Source organism: Monodelphis domestica, chromosome 7 (genome assembly GCF_027887165.1).
Source record: "Monodelphis domestica isolate mMonDom1 chromosome 7, mMonDom1.pri, whole genome shotgun sequence".
Classification (NCBI taxonomy): Eukaryota; Metazoa; Chordata; class Mammalia; order Didelphimorphia; family Didelphidae; genus Monodelphis; species Monodelphis domestica.
This window is the reverse complement of record NC_077233.1, coordinates 77377310-77398383: the sequence shown is the minus strand read 5'-3', so window position 1 is coordinate 77398383 and position 21074 is coordinate 77377310. Positions and strand designations below refer to the sequence as shown.

At 35.8% G+C, this 21074-nt stretch overlaps 1 protein-coding gene across 15 annotated transcripts in view; it reads left to right on the top strand.

The window, feature by feature from the left end:
* IKZF1 (IKAROS family zinc finger 1) overlaps positions 1-21074 on the top strand; it is a 127913-nt gene that overhangs the window by 88387 nt on the left and 18452 nt on the right. For 8 of the 15 annotated variants that reach the window (XM_007500409.3, XM_007500406.3, XM_056804848.1 and 5 more), the window contains exon 4: positions 13355-13615. The exons of the other annotated variants lie outside the window; for them this stretch is intronic. In XM_007500409.3, coding sequence (XP_007500471.1) covers positions 13355-13615 — 261 coding nt within the window. The remainder of the gene's footprint in view (positions 1-13354; positions 13616-21074) is intronic. 15 annotated transcript variants of the gene reach the window in all.

Below are 21074 nucleotides of genomic sequence, written 5' to 3'. Positions count from 1 at the left end.
TTTTCTTGATGAACCCATGCTGGCTTGTAGTGATTTGCTAGTTTCTAAGTGCTTATATGCTTATAAATCATCCTTTTAGTTATATATTCTAGAATTTTTTCAAATGATAGAACTAATGAGCTCTCAAAGGACAAGAGTAATGGACTGAATCTACCAGCATGGATTTTAATGGGGATAATAATAAGTGCCTGCTTTGTATGAAGTACTGTGATAATAAGCATTAAGAGAAAATGAAGATAAAGAAAATATAGTTCTTTTTTACAAAAAATTTGAGGGTCATACAGTCTAATAAATAAGGGAAATCATCATATGCAAACTACTATTACTACAAAATCAATACAACAGGTATAGACCACATAAGTAAGTACTCATGATCCCCTTCTTTTAGTTCATTGTTATGTAAGGTGACCAGTTAGAAGCTACTGTCTCATATATGAGCCTATTTCAGCAGGCTTGTCTTGGACCACCCATACTATGTAATTTCATCATCACAGAGTACAAATTAGCAGCCCTCCTAAAATATATGGATTAGGTCAGTGATGGTGAACCTTTTAGAGATCAAGGGCCCAAACTGCAATCCACATGCCCATGTGAGACCCCCACCTTGCCCCAGAGAGGGGATGGAGGAAGCACTCCTATTGGGCTGCTGGGAAAAGGGATGGGACATATAAGAAATGTCCTTGGGCATCATGGATAGAGGAAACAGAGTAGCCCCCTGTGGCACGTGTAGGCACATATGCCATAGGTTCACCAACATGGAATTAGAAGAACCGAAATGCAATCCTATCCCTCTAGGACAGTGACCTTTAAGTCCTAAATAGAATACACAGACTCACATCCAGTCTTGATTACCAGACTCCTGATACAATATCTAGAAGCAGGAGAAATCAACTGGTTTTCTATACCTGCTTCAACAAAATCTGTAGCTACTGCTTTGACCTCCTCTATTGCCTTACCATCAGGTACTGATAACAAAGGATACAAGTAATGTACCATAGGAATGCTGAGGATAAAGAGATGGTCCTGTCCTTTATATAAGAAAAAAATTTAACTCTCCAAATTAAGGATGGAGGACACATTGCTAATTTATGTGAAAAAAAGGCATAAGATTTTAGTGGGCTAGTATGATAGGACTGCCAAAAAAAAGTTAACATGATCTTCAGCTGCATTGACAGAAATGTAGCATCTATATCAAGATAGGTAATATATTCTTGTATTCTGTGCTGGTCAGACACAATATTTAATGCTGGAAACTGTAAAAATTAAATTTAGTTTGTAGTAATAAAAGTATTATATTTTACAAGGTTTATTAAAGATTATTAGAAATCAAGGATACAAAATAATAAACCATGTGCCATGGGCTGATTAGCCCATTCACTGCCTACTTACTACATGTTGCAATATCTGAGTAGAGGAAGAGGCTCTTGGGAGGCAGAGAGCCCGTTAAATACTAAATTGTGATCTTGCCAAGGTGGGGACTCAGGTGAGATTATAGGGAATTCTGGGAAGTATCAAGGACTTCTGGGAATTGAAGCCTAGGGTTCAAATTTCCATTTTTACAACACCAAATTTTTAGAAAGAGATTAGTAGATGGAGCTTATTCACAGGGAAATCAATATTGTAAGGGGACTTACAACCCTCCCAGTAACAATTGAAGGAACTGTAAATACTTACCTAGACAAGAAAGAAAGATATCTTCTAAATTTTTACATGCTCTATACTGTAGGAGAGGGCAGAATTGGGATCAGTGTCAGGGTACAAAAGGAACAAGATTTAAATTTAATATAAGAAGGAACTTTATCCCACTAAAGGATGATTGTTTATTAAAGAGATCATTTGGTGACTTTTAATAGGGCATTTAACATTGCTGAGTATTGTGGGGTTTGGAGGGTCTACGAGGGGAAGAAATAGAGATAACAGACATGGATCGCTTGCTTAAGAAATTTTGTACTGAAAAAGGAAGTGGAGGAATAGCCAAAGGGGGAAGCAAATTCAAGTGAAAGTTCTTGCAAAATTTGGGAGATGTGCTTTTGATATGAGAGTACATTATAGTAGAAAGAATATAGGATTATGAAGTCAGTAGAACTGCGTTTAAATTCTACTTTTTACACATATTCCCTGTGTCACTTTGAACAAATTATTTAAGCCCCCCTTTGATGTCCTCTGAGGCCCATTCCAATTATGGTTCTACAATGGAAGAGAAGAAATAGAAGAACAAGAATCCAATGAAGAAGAAATGTTGGAAGATATTGGGGAATAAAGATAAGAAAGAGAGTAAGATTTCATCTCTTTGGTCTCTTGGTTGTCCCTTCTGTGAGAATGGTTATACCATTATGGTATATCTCTGTGAGAGGTATAGCATAAGTCTTTCACTTTCCTAAGAAACAGAATATTGAATTCAAATGTACACAAGAAAAGTGGTTTCTATATTTGATTTACAGTCAATAGCATCGTAACACTTCAAGGACCTTTGAATTCACTGGTGTGGGCATTCTGTTCACCAAAGCAGGTCACAATCAAGTAAATAGTGCGTATATGTGTTGTACTCAAATTATTCATCACTTGTGATAGTCCCAATGGTGAGTCCAAACTAGCAAAGCTGGTCACCTGGTCCTAGAGATACATTGCCAAGCCTTTCTGTACGCAGAACACAGGGCTTCATTTGCTAAGCCTTTCAAAGGAAAACTTTCTTATTAAAAGATTATAGATGACTGATTCACAGAATTGCTCTAATTGCTCTTGACGTCTCTTTGAATCACTTTGTATATGCTTTGCATTTACTTCACATGCACCCAGATTTTATTACTCCTACTAAACTGTAAACTCTCTCTTTCTAGCCTAGTCATTTTTGTTTTTATTTCTCCTGATATGAGCAAGGTGTCATTGATATACAGTAGGAATGTAAGAAATATTTGTTGAATTTGTCATAAAGATTGAAGGGACCTCAGAGGCCATCTTATCAAGAATCATTATTTTTACAGATGAAAAAACTGAGGCAAATAGAGAGAAAATGATTTGCCTAAAGTTAGAAAGTGGATTGAATTGACTCTGATGTAAATATATTAGCATATTTATTCACTAATGTAAAATATCTTCCGTTCACTTTCCCCAGTGTCTGCCTTCCTAGGTTGATGGTCAGATTAGTCGCAATATGGCAATTTTAGGAAATTAACCCATTAAGTGCCAAATATGTAGAAGCTACAAAAGCCTCTTCAAATCCTATTTAATATAGTTAAATATGAGATTAATGACCTCAATAGGTGTGAAGTGCTAACATAGTTTAAAGAATATACATACAAGTATACTTCCCATCTTATTCTAACTTAACTCTAAATCTTTTTACCATCTTTTAGAGAATATTAAGCCAAATTTAAACTTGGATGTGAAATGATTATTTTCAGTTTTCAAAGGATTATCCTTTATCTGAAATGACCGAGAGTATAGCAATTCTAAAATTGTTCACACAACCAAGTATACACTGAAAAGGAGGAATAGTATTCCTTTCATTGTTTACCTAGGACTTAGCTCAGTGCTGGGTACAGAGTAGGTGTTTAATAAGTGCTTGTTGACATCACCAACATGTTTTAATTTCTTCTTTTCAATCTTCTACTCAGTTTGATTAGAGGAATTATGAAATGACCTGAGAAAGTAATTACTCTTGGTTAATGGTTTCCAGGAATAAAAAGCATTCTTCCAAACCAATGGAAATTAGTTTAATTTAGAACAGCAAATTTCAGTAAATTTAGGAAGCTAAATTCTAATTTAAAGCATTGACTTCTTGGGTCTATATCTTCTTCCCAAAATAGGTTTGAGAAGTTTGAATGTGTATGAAAAAAAAATTTTGAAGTCAGTGACCCAAAAAGAGACATTAAAAATGAACAGTCCCAGAGCTACTAGGTGGTTCCTTGGAGGTAGGTCCTGGGTTTAAATTTGACCCAAGATACCTCCTATCTCTGTGACCCTGGACAAGACATTTAACCCCAGTTGTCTAGCCTTTATCACTCTTCTGCCTTAGAATTTATGCTTTATATAATTTTTTTTTAAGCCCTAACGTTCTGACTTAGAATCAATACTGTCTTGGTGAACTGTCCAGGTTCACACAACTAGAAATTATGAGGCCAAATTTGACACCAGGACCTAGCTTCTCTAGACCTGGCTCTTAATCTACGGAGCCATCTAGCGAGGTAAGGTTTTAAAGAGGGGAAAAAAAAAAACCTCCTCCTCCACCCTCCACTTCTCACTCTTCATATCACTCTAACAGCTTTAGCTCTGGAGCCACAGAACTTTTCATACTTCAGTGTTTCTTGATCTTAGCCTTCCTTTGTAGATGGAACAAAACAGACCATGGCCCACCTACCCCACTTTTTCTAGCTTAGCCCTGAAAAAAAACCCACCACAAAAATAATGTGAAGAATTATGATTGTTGCTTTTCATGAGACACTCCAAAAGCCTCTTCGTATAAGTAAAATAGCAAGTTCTACCAGAAAGTGAAATATCAACATTATCATAATATAGCAAATAACACATAAATTGGGAGAGATTATCTTTGGCTAGTTGGCTAAGGGTTTCAAACAGAAGCAAATATTCTCATTGTTAGCCTCTGGAAAATAGAACTGACAGTGTGGACCCAGTTGGTTGAGTTCAGTTCAGGTACTTGTTAAGTATCTGCTGAGTATTTTCAGAAAAAAAGCTGAAGAATCTAAGAGTGAGGAATTCAAATCTCACCTGTAATAGTCAGATGATTTGGGGGCACCTAGGTAGTACAGTTGATAATGCTTCAAGTCTGGAATCTGGAAGATATAAGTTCAAATACTCAGACACTTAATACCTATATGACTCTTCATTTAACTTCTGCCTCAGTTTCCTCAACTGTAAAATGGGGGTAATAATCTCACCTGCCTTGCAGGTTATAATGAGAATCAAATAAAATAGTTATAAAGCACCTAGCAGAGTGGCAGATACATAGTTGGCTCATAATAAAAGTTATTATTACTTGGCTTCTTTGAGCCTCAGTTTCCTCATCTGTAAAACAAAAAAGGTTGGATTAGGTGACCTCTGAGGTCCCTTCCAAACATAATCGTAGGTGCTAGAGATACAGTGATAAAAATGATACAATCTCTGACTAAATAAAGCTTATAGTCTGCTAGAGGGATGCAGCATGGACTCGGCTGATTATATATGAAGTTATTTGGAGTGAGGGGAGTGGCGCCAGTCAACATGGATTGCTACTTTTTTCAAATCCTTCTTTAGTTCTAGTTTCATTGTCAATCTTGTTGTGCTTTTGTATGTCTAAGAGTATGTGTGTAGCTTCATTGACTCCTGCTTGTCAGTGGTACCTAGGCAGTGTGAAAGAGAAAAATGAAGCTTCAAATGCTGCCTTCCTTATTCAAAGGAAGTTGCTTATGTACTAAAAGAATATTTAGTATACTGAATATGATCTGGTTATTAGGTGTAGCTTTAGAATTTGCATATTTACCAGCAGTGTGCATGGTAGCCACTTACTACTGGATTTTGTACATAATGGAATGGAATAAAGTGAATTTTTGCAATTTCTGGTTTTTATAAATAACCCTAATCAAGCATTGGAGAGCACAGAGCAGTTCATCTTTTGAACTAGAAAACCATCATGTGATTTGGATTCAAATGAAACTATCCTGCCAGCAATTTCTGTAGTAGAAATGATCAATTTAATGGTATTGCCATATTTTGTTTTTTAACCTCATAGAGTTTGGGGGTGGTATAGGTATTTCTGTATGCTCAGTGAGGCCTGAAAAATACACCCCCTGTGATTTTCTACTTACCTACAATATGCAACTTAACTTTTACTGCAAGATAAAATGACATTTTGGCACTAAATTGTTATAAATTTATAAATATTCATTAATTAAGCAGTAATATTTTCAGTATCCTTTTGCCCTCCTTAGCTAACTACCCAACTGACTTCTAACCCTTGCTCTGGCCTCCAACATTTTATCTTTTTAATGATTCCATGTTTAAAGGCCCCCCCAAAATAATTTGACAAAAGCTTAAATTCTCAAATGAATTTTCTTGAAAATATTTTCTACATTTCACAAGTAACAACAATGTGAAAATATTATTGTACTTGTTCAGTACTAAGTAATACAGTGGAAAACATTCCTTTGCAATCATAGATGGCATTTCTGAAAGCCATGTGCCTAATGAAAAAAGGATGTGTCAGAGCATCTCATTCAGTTCTGTTACACACCTTGTCCACTAGGCATGGTCAACATTTTACTTAGTAGTAAACACATACTTTCTACCCTATCAAGGGCTACAACTAAATGACTTCACAACTTGATAAATCAAATGTATACTTTTGTGATCTATAGTTTGCATCTGAGGATTGGCTTTCAAGTAAAATCATTCCTAGTAGAAAACCATTGAAATTCAAAATAATATCATGATCAAAACTTTTATTTTACATGGTAATTTTATGCTAGTTTGAATATTTTTGTAGATGAGAGTTCTTTAACTTTTTTTCTTTTCCTGTCTTGGGATCCTCTGGCATTCTGATGAAGTATATGGACTCATCAAAATAATCTTTTTAAATTCATGAATTAAAATGCAAAGGACTATAAGGGAAACACTATTATCTAATATTAATTAATAACATAATTAACATTAGTGTTATGGGTTATATTAATAACATGTTATATTAGAAATAATTTATTTAATGTAATACTTAAAAAAAAAAGTTCATTAACCCCAGGTTAAAAACCCCTGCCGTAGATCCTCTTTTCAAAAATATCTTTGTCCTTGTTCTCATTACTTGTCATCTATTACCACATACTCCCATTACATAAGTGGGAAAACTGAGTCAGGGTGGTTATTTTCTCACCCTTACAGAAAAGAAACCATGTGGCCCAGTGGATAATATTCTGGGCTTGAAATCAGGAAGACATTGGGCAAATTACTTAATCTCTCTGTACCACAGGCAACTCCCTAGGACTTATCTATCTAGCAAGGCTTAGTCAGATAATAATCTATGATTTTTGCTGATAGATGTCTTATAGAGTTCACCATAGATCATAGAGGTGTCCATAGAGTAATATGGTGTGGAAAATTTAAGAGAACTTTCCTGTATCCGGCCACTAAGAACAACAAATTGCCACTTTCAACTGTTGTAATTGCTATCCTCAATATTTTGTTGACTATGATATCTTTTCCATGTTCCTTGTATAATGACTAACATTATGCCATGTGGTTAGGTAAGCAGTGGTTTTCAATTGATAATGTCATCTTTTTTGACTTTTACTATATTTCTCTAGCAATATTACAACCCAGATTCCTGTTTGCCTTCTTTATTGCAGTTACATATGGGGCTGAAGGCTATAGGGATTTTCACGCATTAATTCCCAAATCTTACTCTCGTAAGTATGCAATTTGCTTCCAGAAGATGACACCCCATTGACATTGAACCCATTTCTTCTTGGTGTTGTTCACTCCAGTGCTTAGTATTCAGTGTTACACATTTTTAAGAACCCGGTGGCATATGCCATTTAATATTGGATTGGCAAACAACATATGAAACATGAGTATTTTAAATCACTCAGGTTTCAAATTGCCATCTTTATGAGTCCATATGCTTGCAGAAACAGTTAATACTTAGCATTGATGAACACTTTACATTTAATCCTACAGTAAGATTATAAGAAAGGTGAAATAGAGAGTGAAGTAATTATCTAGTGAATTTAATCCATATTAAAAAGATAATTGGGATGATTCAAATATTGAGAAAAAACTTTTGCCTCAAAGAAAATTCAGGGATTTTGAATTATCCAGATAATTGTGATGAATCTCTCTATTTCAGCTTATGATCACAATCATATATATCATTTTAAGTGGCCATTCCCCACCCCATCCCCATTTGTTTCATTCACTACAATGAGTTTGGCTGTTTTACTCATTTGATTGTACTTCCAAGGAAACCGATGCATGTTGCATGCTCTGTGTATGTGTCATTAGTTTCTTAATGTAGTCATACATAGACATAGATAAGCATATGAATATTTGTATCTGTGTACATATTTATTATATATATAAATCTCCATATATGAGATGTTTATAGGTAAATCATCAAGTTCCTTGAATGTAAGTACTTTAGAATTATGGAAGTTATCAATAATTTTAATATTTATTAAAAAATCTATAAATTGTGTTCTTAGATGTTTGGATAATATATCACATAAAGAGAATGTATTAGAAAAGGAGGAGCATAGATTTGGGATGAAAAGAAATCTCAGAAGTCATCTAGGATTTTGCAGAACAAAAAACCCACAGAAGTAGGGTGACTTGTCCAAAGTCACACAGATAGCAAGCAACAAATCCAGGATTTGAACCATGGTAGTAGGAATGCAGGAGCAGTTGTATGAACCCTACTTTTATTATTGCTAATGATCATATCTAAGAATGCGCATCATTTGAAAACTGATACAGTGTGAATGGTTTTTGTCACATGCAGACGCTGAAAAATGTTTTAACAACAAAAAAAAAACTTGTTTTGGGGTTGATTTGTAAGGGACACATAAAAATGGAGCCTAAAAATGCTCCCTTCAGTAATATTAATATGCACCTGAGGATAGTCTTAGAGGTGAGCTGACGTCATCACTGTATCATGTCTTGTTGCATGAAACAATGTGCTATATATTAGATTACTCGGTGCATGCTGAATATTCTCCAATTGATGTTGTTGAACCAAAAGAAATGTTAATTTTCATTTCTTTTTATTATTAACAGTTGTCGAATGGCAAGGGACAAACCTGATAACAAACATATCTTTGTAACCTTCTTTGAATGAGTATTTCAAAGTATTACGAATTTGGGAAATTAAATCACTTACTGAACCTTTTGTAAATTGTACAAGATAGCTACCTAATTAAAGTGGCATGAGTTGGTCACTATTTTGGAAATGAAGTAGAGAACTATACTATTCAGTAGCAGAGAGGGGTCAATAAGACTGACAAGTTAACACTGAAGAGTTAGATGGACTAGATGCAGTAGAAATGGGTGTACACAGACTGAGCACTGATTTCAGAAGGGGTCAAAGACACTCCAGATGAACAAATCCGTCCTTTATGCTAAAGCTATATAGGGCAGTTTTGTTGAGGGAGGAGGGTTTTGGTTTTTGTTTTGCCTTGATTTTTGTTCTTTTTTTTTTTGGCCCGATATCTAAGCAGGTTTCTACATCCTACTTAACAATATTCTATCCTTTTTTAATAGGGTGAAGAAATACAACTGTCAAAGTTAATCCCTTTCAGCATGTTTATCATAAATAAATTACTTTAAATATTTTTTACACTATTTTATTTGCTTCCCTCTAATTCTGCTTTTTTCACGCTGAAATTGTATTCCTGGTTTGTTTGTTTTTTTAACTTCTGTTCTAAAGAAACTTTGCAAGTTGAGAATATGAAACAGTAGTTGGAATACCAAGTCTGGTGTGATCTGAAAAGAAAATCATTTTTTAAATAGTGAAAAACTGGTGCTCAAAAGGGTTACATTTTTTAAAATACTATTTCATTGTCTGAGAAACCTCAGATTTGAGTCATATTGTCATATATATAATTCAATTTTTTGCCATGTTTCTTTGAGTGTTTCTATATAAACATGCAGAGATATAAGGCACAGTTTTTAAAAAATAATATTTAGCATATAATGTATATATTTCTATCTCTCTGTATGTATGTATCTTTATCTAAATATGTTTTATTTGCATAAATGGTTTATTTCTGAAGTGAACAACTCATGCTACTTTCATTAGGTAGCTCTCGTCTGTAATTTTCAAAAGTTCAATGGGGGATTTCATTTCCCAAACTCTTAATACTGTGAAATATTCCTTTTATATCAGTAGGTATTGCATCTATAAATATACACACATAAATGAATGAATGAATGAATGCATATCTCTGCCCCTCATCAGGTACTCCCTAGGCACTCTTGACTCTTGAGAATGACCCCCATTTAGGACTAACAAGTGAATGTTATTTCCTTGTGCCCTCCCCACTCACCCACAGGTGGTATAGACAGCAACCAAACTTTTCTGTACCAAGGATGCCTCCTGGTGGCCAGAATGAAGTATAACCCAATGCCTCTTTCCCACCACCAACTTCATTCCCCCTCAGATAGACCATTCCCATCCTTTCCCTGTCTCTAGACTCACAGCCCCCATTAATTCTTCTTCCAAGAATCTCTTTCTTATAGCTCCACAAACAGTCCTTTTAAAAGTTAGTTCCTTCTTTTCCTTAGTATTTCATTTTCTTGCCCCAAAACCTGGTGAGTGTCTGTTTCTATTCCACCTATCCCAGACAAGGAACCGTAGGACCAGACTGGCCAAAGATCTACTCCTTTTTCTACTTACTTCTTCCTGCCAGAGAAGTACCTCATTCATCATCCACTGGCCCACTAGAACCCCTGCTCTGCCAAAGGCTTTATCACCACTTGATTCTTCAGAACCCATACAATTTTCTCCCCCATTTTCTTTCAGACTTTCTGCTCTCTCCTTAGTCAAGCAACCTGTCCCACTTTGCCAATCAAATGAGGATAACAATCCTGCTGCTATTCCTATAGTAGTACAGGCAGTCCTACAAAAGTAAACAAACACCCTAGCTATCAGGCAATACACCAAAGCAATTGAATATTTTAATAATAAAGAAAAGTAGATTAATCTTTCTTATGCTAGTAATAATACCACTTTTTAAGCAAGACAAGTAGTATAATAGAAGACTTAGAGGTAGAGGATATCGAGTTAAAATTCTGGTATTGTTATTTACTCCTTATTTGACTAGACAAAGGACTTTGCTTTGTTGCTCTGTAGTTTAAATTCGGTTTAAACTGAGAGGATTGCCTTAGATAAACCCTGAGAACTTCTTTGCACTCGATTCTATAAAAAGGGAAAACAAACCCCACTTTTGACTAGTCTCCCCTTGGTGTAACATTCTTAGCTAAATGTAGGAACAATTATTATGATTATGCTGTGGACTCATTTCTTTATTCTAAAATCTTCAAACTTTTACTTCTGGCAAAGCCACGTGATTTTATAAATTATTACTCCATTAGGAACTTTGTGAATGAGGGATATTCTGACCATTGGACCCTAGGATTCATTCAAAAGCCATGCTGCATGCTTGAACTACTCCGAAGTAAATGATTTTCAAATTTTTCAAGTTAAACCGGAGTTCAGTTAAGATGTTCCTGCATCCTTGACATGCCAAAGCAGCTTAGTGGACTGTTAAGGGCCTTCAAAATGTATATTTACCCCCAAAGTGTCAGTTAAGTATTAATGTTACAACACCTATATCAGAGATTATAAAAGAAGTCATGAATCTTCACCCACTGTTTCCCAAAGCCAAACGTAGAATATTTCTATCTCTTTTTCTTTTTTTCATGTAATGCAAGGAGCATTTTCTCTCCTGTCATCCAAAAAATCTTACTTCATTTTCCAATCCCATTGCGAATCTTTGACCTTTTTCTTTTGAAAGTCTGCCTCCCTTGATAAAATTGGGAGAAATAACTTTGTTTTCTATGATACTTATTTTCTGTCACAGTTAGCCTTTCAGAAGACAGGTCCACAAGGTCAGAACCCTGGAACTCTAGGAGTCTGAGTTATCCATAGCATAAATATGAAATGGAAAAAAAAAGAGACAGAAGACCTCATATCATTTCCATATATCTGGGAACCTCCTAGGGGATATAGCATAGGTCCCAGTTCATTGACTGATAATATTTTTATAGTGATTGTTCTCCAAAGAGATCTTGGTTCCACCAAGTTCAACGAAAGCTGAGCCTTCTAAAGAGGAAAATGTGTTCTGTAGCTTTGCTTTCACTACTAGCTCTACTAACCAGATCTGCTCCAAAGTCGTAGAAATGTTCGGCCTCATGTAACATGTAAACTCTGCCTTGGGAATTTAGTTTCACAGTGTTTCGAATCAGTGTAATGTTGCTTCACAGTGATTATCCAAAAGTATCTTCTGAGAGTTCATTGGTGTGGGTGGCCTCCATCCATCCAGTTTATAATCACACCATTTGCTAGCTTTATTAATTTATTATGGCCAAGGCAGTCCATCATCTCTTGGGTCCTAAGGACCCTTTTTCAAACTGGTTCTTACATGTTCACAGTCTGTCACTGAGCACACACTCAAAGCTTTTGTGTATTGGTAGGACCTGTCTGAAAATGTACCATTAGTAGACATTTCTGGACCAAGTCCTGTGCATGTGTACACACTAGGAAGAGGCATGAGATTAAGACTTTAGTGAAGTCATTAGAAGATTAAATTAGTTACATTTTATTTAAAGCATCAGTCTAAAAAGCTGTAGTAGCCTTGATCAGGATATATATTTAGAGAACAATTATTTTCTTTAGCAAAGCGTATGACAGTGTCAATCTATTCTGTGCATTTATGACCGAGAGTCTAACTTTCAGCATAACTAAGGATTTCCAATAGTATGTTATGAGTCAGTACTTCAGAAGAAGGCAAATAAAATTTCTCCAAGCCTCTTTATAAAGCAAAATGTGTGAATGAAATAAAAATTTTGATCCAGGTGACTCATTGAACAGGTCTCAAAGCCAATAATGAATTTGTCTTCGTTAACACAGACTCCTCCCACAGTCTGTTCTTTCTTGGGGAAACTATTAGAGTTCTGTGACATTCGTAGACTAGAATAATCACCCCCTCAGTAATCCAAAGAAGGAATCAGGCTCCTGGTTCAGAAAAAATATTGTGTTCATTTTATGATGCAGATTTCGTTTTTTGCACAGTAAATGATAAGGAATTAGAATGTTACTAAAATGAGATCACTATAAAGAGGGGAGAAATTCAAATTTCATTTGGGAGAATAGATATATAGAGAGAAATTAACACACACAGACACATATCTGAGCATAGATGTATATGCTTTTGTAGCTATATTTCCCTGCCCCCATCTAATAATGTTCATAAGGATCTAGGGGAAAAAACAGCATTGCTGTAATTTGCCATTCAGTGGTAACTTTCACATGCTTTATAGATGAGAAAATGTTTAAAGTGAGAACTTTACATAAGCATACCTATGCATACCAATCAAATCTATTTGGAATGCAATCAAGTCATCAGTGGTGGGCTCTAATGCTTTGTATCTAGCTGCCTGGCTTCCACTCCATATTGTCCCAAATGCCATTGATATTTCCCATCCAGAACAAGCCATCCCAGCTGTGGCTGCTATCACCTTGGTATATTACTTAATACCCCTTGTGCACATAATAAGTTGCCCTCTTTGATTTGATTGTCTTTTTTTGCCACTGTCTTCTGTTTGTTGTTCCTTTGCAATGAAACTGAGTGGCATCCTGTATTATTTCTTTCAGCCAGTAATGTTAAAATAGAGACTCAGAGTGATGAAGAGAATGGGCGTGCCTGTGAAATGAATGGGGAAGAATGTGCGGAGGATTTACGAATGCTTGATACCTCGGGAGAGAAAATGAATGGTTCACACAATGGCCAAGGCAGCAAAGCTTTGTCAGGAGTTGGAGGCATTCGACTTCCTAACGGAAAGCTAAAATGTGATATCTGTGGGATCATTTGCATCGGTCCTAATGTGCTCATGGTTCACAAAAGAAGCCACACTGGTAAGGACCCACATAGTTTTTCCTTTTGGGGCCTGGAAATGGTCCCATGGGTCACTTGCATAGAACAAACTTGTTTCTTTTCAGGGTTGGGATCATGCTTCAAATTGATTTGCTTAACAACATCTCAAAACAGTTGATACCATATAGAGAGACATATCTTCCTTATGTGAGGATAAAGTTAAAGAGATTGTCTAAAACTGCCAAATCCATACCATAAATGAAAGGGAAAAGAGAGAAAAGATTGATTGATTACGTGACAACAGACAATATGGGTTTCCTATCATGGACCTGACAGAAATTGTTTCAAGCATGCTTTGATTTAATTAATGTTGTATAACACTAGATGAATCCACTTCCTATATCTTAAAAGGGTAAGAAGAATCATTGGTCAATTGGCAATGACAATAAATGGTAAACATAGGAGCACTATGTTTATTTTAAATCCTATCCTTTCTAACAAGGCATAAAAATTTAGAAACATATTATAGTAATAACATTTTGTTCATCTTCTAAAATAGCATAAATAGCCTTGGAAAATGGTCCAAATGGGAATGTATGGAATCTGAATGAAGTTGTTTCAGTTTTACTGTCTCTGACTTAAGATAAAAAGATAAGAAAGCCAGGAAAACAGCTAACAGTGTGAGTAATGTAAAACAAAAGAAAGAGCATTTGGATCTTATCTTGTCTATTAAAAACTGAAATTAGAATTCCATCTTACATCAATTCCTAAAGAGATTGGAATTCTTAAGGTTAAGAGAATTCCATAGTATGAGAGTCTAAATGTAAACTAGAAGCAGCTAAGTGGCATGATGGAGAGAGTGCTAGACCCAGAGTCAGGAAAACCTAAGTTCAAATCCTGCCTTGTACACTTACTGTGTGACCCTGGGAACATCACTTAAATCATTTTTAGCCTCTTTCATCATCTGTAAAAGTAGGGATAATATTCGCATCTATCTCATAGGGCTATCATGAGGAACAAATGAGATAACATATATGTAATGCTTTGCAAAGTTTAGGGTATCTAACATGACGTCACATTGATTGAACAGTGCAGTTAAATACCAAAAGAATTGTTGAATTCCCTATCACAGTACTAAATCTGGGAGTTAAAACATGAATGGGATAAATTTGGCCCTTGGTTCTATGCTGAAGCTTTGTGTGTATTTTAACCAAATCTTCACTTTTGTATCTGTGGAATTCTGCCTTGGTTAGCTTGAAAGATCACTGAAGTTTTTACCAGACCTTAGTTAGTGCTATCCTTTAAGGGAATATTACTGACTTTTCCAAATTATCCAAAAAGTTCCCATGCATCCAGCCTAAGAGAAATAATGAAAATGTACATTCTCATTGGAAGAAAAGCAGAATTGACTAGTCTTTCCTAGAAAAATGCACACTTAGGAAACTATGTAGGATAAACTCAGTATCCTGAGGGTTGGGTAGAGTTGAATGGCTAGAATTAACCTTAGGTAAGTACTCAACCTCCCAAAGCTTTCGTTTCCTCTGCTGTAAAACAAAGGGGTTAGAATAATAGATGGTCTCAAGTCTCTTTCATTTCTAGATACATTATCCTGTGATTCTGTAGCTGTATATCCTTTTCCCAGATAAAACTAAACTGTTGTTATTTGTAGAGATAGCTGTGTTTCAGGGATGCTAAAGAAGATGGCTCTATTCTATTTATATAGGGCATGCTCACAAAATGACAACTGAAGAGAGCAAGACAGAGAAGGAGGCATGCCAAGGCATGACATGACTAAGCTTTTTTATTTTACCCCAGAGTTAATTTCAGTGAATGTTTTCAGAATTTAAACAGCTTAGTTTTCTATTTAGCCACGAGCCCCCTCATTTATACAACCCTACCATGTAACTGGTATACTGAGATTCATAAAAAAAATTAAAAAGTAGGGGCTCCAGAATCCATTTAGTTTCCAAGCTGTGTTCCATAGTAAAATCTTTTGGCTGAAATAAAGGCTTGATTGGAGGTGTGGAGGAGGTAGATTCTCAAAATAAGGTAACTCGTGTCTAATATGCCTAAAGTTTTTATCCAAAGTCACTAATTAGCCCCTGGATTTATCTTACATGAAAATGGAACTTCTAGAATAAGTAAACTTTGCTTTGCCAAGTAGGCCTCTGAATCCTGAAATTATCCAATTAAATAGACACATTACATATAGTCTGAACTAAAGCTGTGTAATAGTAATAACATTTCCCCCTTTGTAGTGATGTGAAAATTAAAGTGAAAATAGGATACTCGGTGATAGACACTTAACAGAATACACTGAAGCCTATTTTAATACATTCCTGATGAAGGAATAAACCTTGCAAATGAATTACTTTGCTGCTAATTCATGTAAAGCCTGCATGTATGGTGAAATTCTCTTAAATAAATATTTGATAAATGAATAAAACTCTGGCTTACTAAAATGCTGAAGTATAATGACTGTCTGACCTGATAAAAGGAATAATTACATTTAATGAATAAACCTGCCAAGTGCAGATATGCAGAGCAGCACCTGCTGTTTGCTACCCACTTCTACCCACAAATAGCAGTAAAGTACCAAGGACTCTGCAGTGTATTTTATTTCTTCTACCTACAGAGCAAGTTAATTCGAGTCACGGTCACTCGCCCCCCAGTCTTTTAGTGGGCAGCAGATCTTCAAATTATTTTTCCCACATTAGCTTGTAGGGAAAACATTTGAGACAAATTTTTTATACTCAGCGATTTGTTAGAGAGCTGGCGTCCCAGTGTACTTTCCCTCACACAGATCAATGTGTGTCTCTGTCCTACAGGGTGTCTTTGTACAGGTGGAAATCTGTTGATCATTTCACATTTGTAAACTGTACCTGTTGATTTAAAGAAGTATTTCCTATTTCTGGGACCTGGCTTCAGTGGGTTTAAGTACAAATAAAACATCATACTCTTACTTTTCAAGGTTATATCCTATACATTGGATAAAGTGAGCTATTTGTAGCGCTTCCTTGAATTAATTCCATAAAGTAAAGCAACATTTAGGGGCAGTAGTAGATTGGTAAATGTTTAATGAGTTCCCAGGGGAGGAAGTGTATGCATGACACACTTTTAAGTTTATTAACATTTTCTCTCCATCACTTTCTTCAATCTAAACAATCAACAGAAACCACAAACCAAGCCCTGATTTAACATGTTTGCAGATTTTTATACTCATAATGAAAATTTAATACTTCATTATATTGAATTGGCAGTGTAAGCTGCCTTCTGCACCCTCCCCACCCTCACTCACACTCACACCCCATTTAGGAGTATCTTTAGATAGAATGGAAGCATAGCTACAACAGGAACAACAAGTAATATTTATCTCGGAGTAGTTCTGTTTTAAACATTTCACTTAAATTACATTAAATTTAAAATTTAAAAATGGAACTACTCTATCCATTTCTTCTTTTGCATTGTCATGTCAGTTAAGATTAGCCCTGGTGCTCCAAACAGTTGTTCTCTACCTCCTGCTTCCGCAACAAGGACACCACTGATCTTTTTCGGTAAAGTACTCTCATTTGTACAGAAGAAATGTGATGTCTGAAAAAAATACTAGCTGTAGAGACAGAGATGCTGGCTTGGATTTCCGTCTCTACTGTGTATCTGTGTGACCTTGGGCAAGGCGTTTCCCTTACTTTTAGCCACATTTTCCTCATCTGTAAAATGAAGAGGAAGGTGTTGACTAAATCATTATCTAACTTATCTAAGTTAACTTAGCCTTATCTAACTAAATCTATGAGCCCACGAATTTCTTGTCTTTTCCCTCACTGGTTTTAGCTGAGTCCCAGTACACTGATCTTAAAAGATAACGTTAAGATGTATCTGACTTGGAATATAGATCTTATTTCTCTGACTTTGACAACATGATCTAGAGATGAGAGGGACTTTTACAAATGATCCTTTAGTGGTAGCACTATTCTGTCCATGGTCATCTTCAGAGACTTAACTTTAATTCAATAAGCATTTCAGGCTCAATTATATTCTAGAGACTGTGCTAAATGTTGAGTATGTAAAAAACAAAACAATCCTTGCCGTCCTCAAAGAACTTACATTCTATTATAGGTTTGCATGGGTAAATTAGTTATTCTTTTATACCTCTGCCCTGGAATGCAGTAATAAAAACTCTCCTATTAATCCCATTGGGCTCTTTGGAGGTGGGATATGGATGTAATAGTCCTTAGTAAATCATGTTTATAAATGCAGTCTGAATATCACAAAAGATCACATTTTTAAAAACATAATTAACCTCATTGTGCCAAAAAAAAGTTTGTTAATTTTAGTTACTTCAAATAGTCCCAAGAAACATTTTAAGAGAGGATATTTTAAAGTGAGGAATAGGCTGGTTTGTTTGTTTTTTTTTTTTACAAAGTACTATAAACCTGATATTCACATGTGCCCGCTCTCTTTAATGAATCAAGGACAGCGTGCCTCACTTTGAGCCAAATAGGAATTCTGAAAAGTGTCAGAGGATTTTTGCTACCTGAAACTAAATTTCCTCAAGAGTATTCTTTGTTTTATTCAGAGTATGTGTTATCTACTCACAAAGGCTTTTCAAATTGTGGTAGATGCCTACAAAATACTTTTTCTCATGAATTCATGACCCAGCGATTGTCCAATACTTCTTAAGAGATGATCAAGAAGGAAAGGACCTTAGATGTGCTAGATATATAGAATTGCTGAAACTCATGGATATTTTATTTGCCTTTACACACCTTATATGCTCTACATTTACAGAATGTATTGTGTGTTTGCATGTGTATTTGCATGCGTGTGTGTGAAGATTTGTGCTTTTTTGGTGTCAAAATTCCCAGTGTGAAATCTCTAACAATTCAGATTTGTAATTTAACTGAAACATCTGATCATAAGCTCTTAGATTTAAAGCTAAGAGCACTCTTAGGCCATAGAGACCAAGCTCCTAATTTTGTGGATTGAAAATGAGACTCAGAGAGGGGATATGACTTGTCTCAGGTCATGTAGAGGATAACTGACAGAACTAGGATTTGAATACAGATCTTACAGCTTAAGATTAAGAGTTCTTTTTTGTTATAAAAAGGACACTTGATCAGGAGACTAAGTGGGTGGAGAAGAATAATAGTAGCAATAATAATAATTAGCATTTTTAGAGTGCTTTAAGTTTTGCAAAGCACGTTTATATATGTCATCTCATTTGATTAAGTATCTTGCCTATGTGATACAGCTAAGATGTATCATAGGGTCATCAGTTACAGATTTTGAGCAGGAAGGGACTTCAGACTATCACTAAGCCCCACAACCCTCCTGAGAAAACCAAGGCTCAGATAAGTTAACTTGCTTGCCTAAGGTCATAAAGTTGTGTCAAAACTGGGAATTTGAACCCAGGTCCTCTTACTCCAAATCGAATACACTTTTTACTGTACCATTAGCCAAGATAAACTGAAGTGTTCTTGCCTTCAACATTTCCACATGGTCTACCCTATTAAATCCCAGAACAATATACATAAGTGGATTCCCATTTACTACAAGTCTAAATGTAACATTAAGAATTCAACAGAAGAGATAGAAAATCTTTATACTAGGACGTACCATGGTAACATTTACATGTGTAGCCCTATAGAATAGTTTACTTACTAAGAACATCTCTAAGGAATCAAGGCAATTCAAAAACATTTATTAAGTATTAGTAAATACTTCATAACTATGCGCTGGACACAAGCACTAGAGAGACATTAAAAAAGTAAAAAAGAGTCTCTGCCTTTTCAAGGAGATCATAATCTAACAGCAGACAACATAAGCAACTGTAGGCAGACAAGGTATAGACAGGATCATTTGGAAATAATCTGCAGAAGAAAGGCACTAGAATTAACGGGGTATGGGGGTGGGGGGGCAGGACTCTTGTAGAAGGTGAGACGAGCAGAAACTTGAAGGAAGCCAGAGAAACTAGGAGTCAGCTATGATGAGGGAGAGAATTCAAAGCATGCGATTCAGCCAGTCAGAATACAGTCAGGATACGGAAAGTCATCTTCATTGAAGAACTAGGAGGCCAGAGTCATGAGAGTATGTAGTGAGGGAAGAAAAAAATGTAAGAAGACAGGAAAGGTAGGAAAGGTACAGGCAAGGAAGTGTTTTCAAAGTCAGACAGAAGATTTTATATTTGATTCTGAAGTTAATGGGGGACCATTGGAGACTTTTCAGTAGCAGGGATGACTTGTTCAGAATTGGGTTTAAGGAAGACCACTTTGATAGATAAGTGGAGAATAGACTGTAGAGAGGAGAGACTTATTGCAGGGAAACCAACTAGCAGGCTAGCTTTGCAGCTTGACATTCTGTGTTCTAATTGCCTGGAGTGTGACCTACAAAAAGGTACCACACCCTAACTAAGGTACACATTGATGTATGCTTAGGCATTCAGACAAAAAGTAATGGAGTTCCAGTAAACTTAGCTAGCAGGAATATATAGATGTTTAAGACACAGAGCAGGGCATCTGAGAATTGATTACTCAAATTAAGAAACAGATCTTACTTTCTAAGAAATGATGCTTTCCTCTCTTTTTTCATGGCTTGTTCAAAAGAAAGTTGGCGTGACTGTCAGTGCCTCTAACTTTCCACATCTCAGACTGACTTGACTACTACTGCTTTAAAGAAAATTCTTCCTGTTGAGGCATACATGTTCAGGTTTTCCTGTATCCATTTCAGATGAGGGAATAAAATAAAACTGTAACCCACTTTCAAAGCAAATACTCATATTTTCAACTGTCTTTTTTTTAAGGCAACCCAAGTATGGGGACTTTAGGCTTAGATTTCATTCTAGATGCCATTTTGTGGGTAGGTTTGTGCCCACACACACTTGCTGTGTTCACCTTCAGAATTTTAGGTTCTCCAGCTGCCTTTCTTTCCCACCCACCCTGAGGTTTCATCTTGTCAAAATGAGAACTGGGGGCTAGACACATATTTTGTTCTTATACTCTCTTGGGTCTCCCTGCACACTCTGAGCACCCTTTTTGTCCAGTTTTTCCAAATTAAAATAATAAAATAAGAAATAAAATGCTGATGGACAGAAAAAGCTGCTTATTAAGAATTAACTGATCCTTCATTGAGAGACCATCAATGAGATCTAGTTATCAGCTATTTTAAAATTCTATTTTCACATCTGCCCCCAAGTCTCTTTTCATCAGACACAGAGATTTAGACTGACTAGGAATATCTTTAGTTATTTGACTCTAAATCCTTTTTGCATTCTTGGGAAAGTACAATCCAAAAATTAAAATCTGGGAAGAATACACAATTCAGCTTTATAGCATTAATACAGATATTGAAACCTACCAATTAGCCTACAATTGGATAGTATTATTTTTCCCATTCATCATAATCGGCATCAGACTAGGAATGCATGTGTGTCGGGGAGAGAGGGGGCTGCAGGGAAGGTGGTCACCAGAGACAGAGAAAGAAAAGAAGATTAAAACAGATTGAATA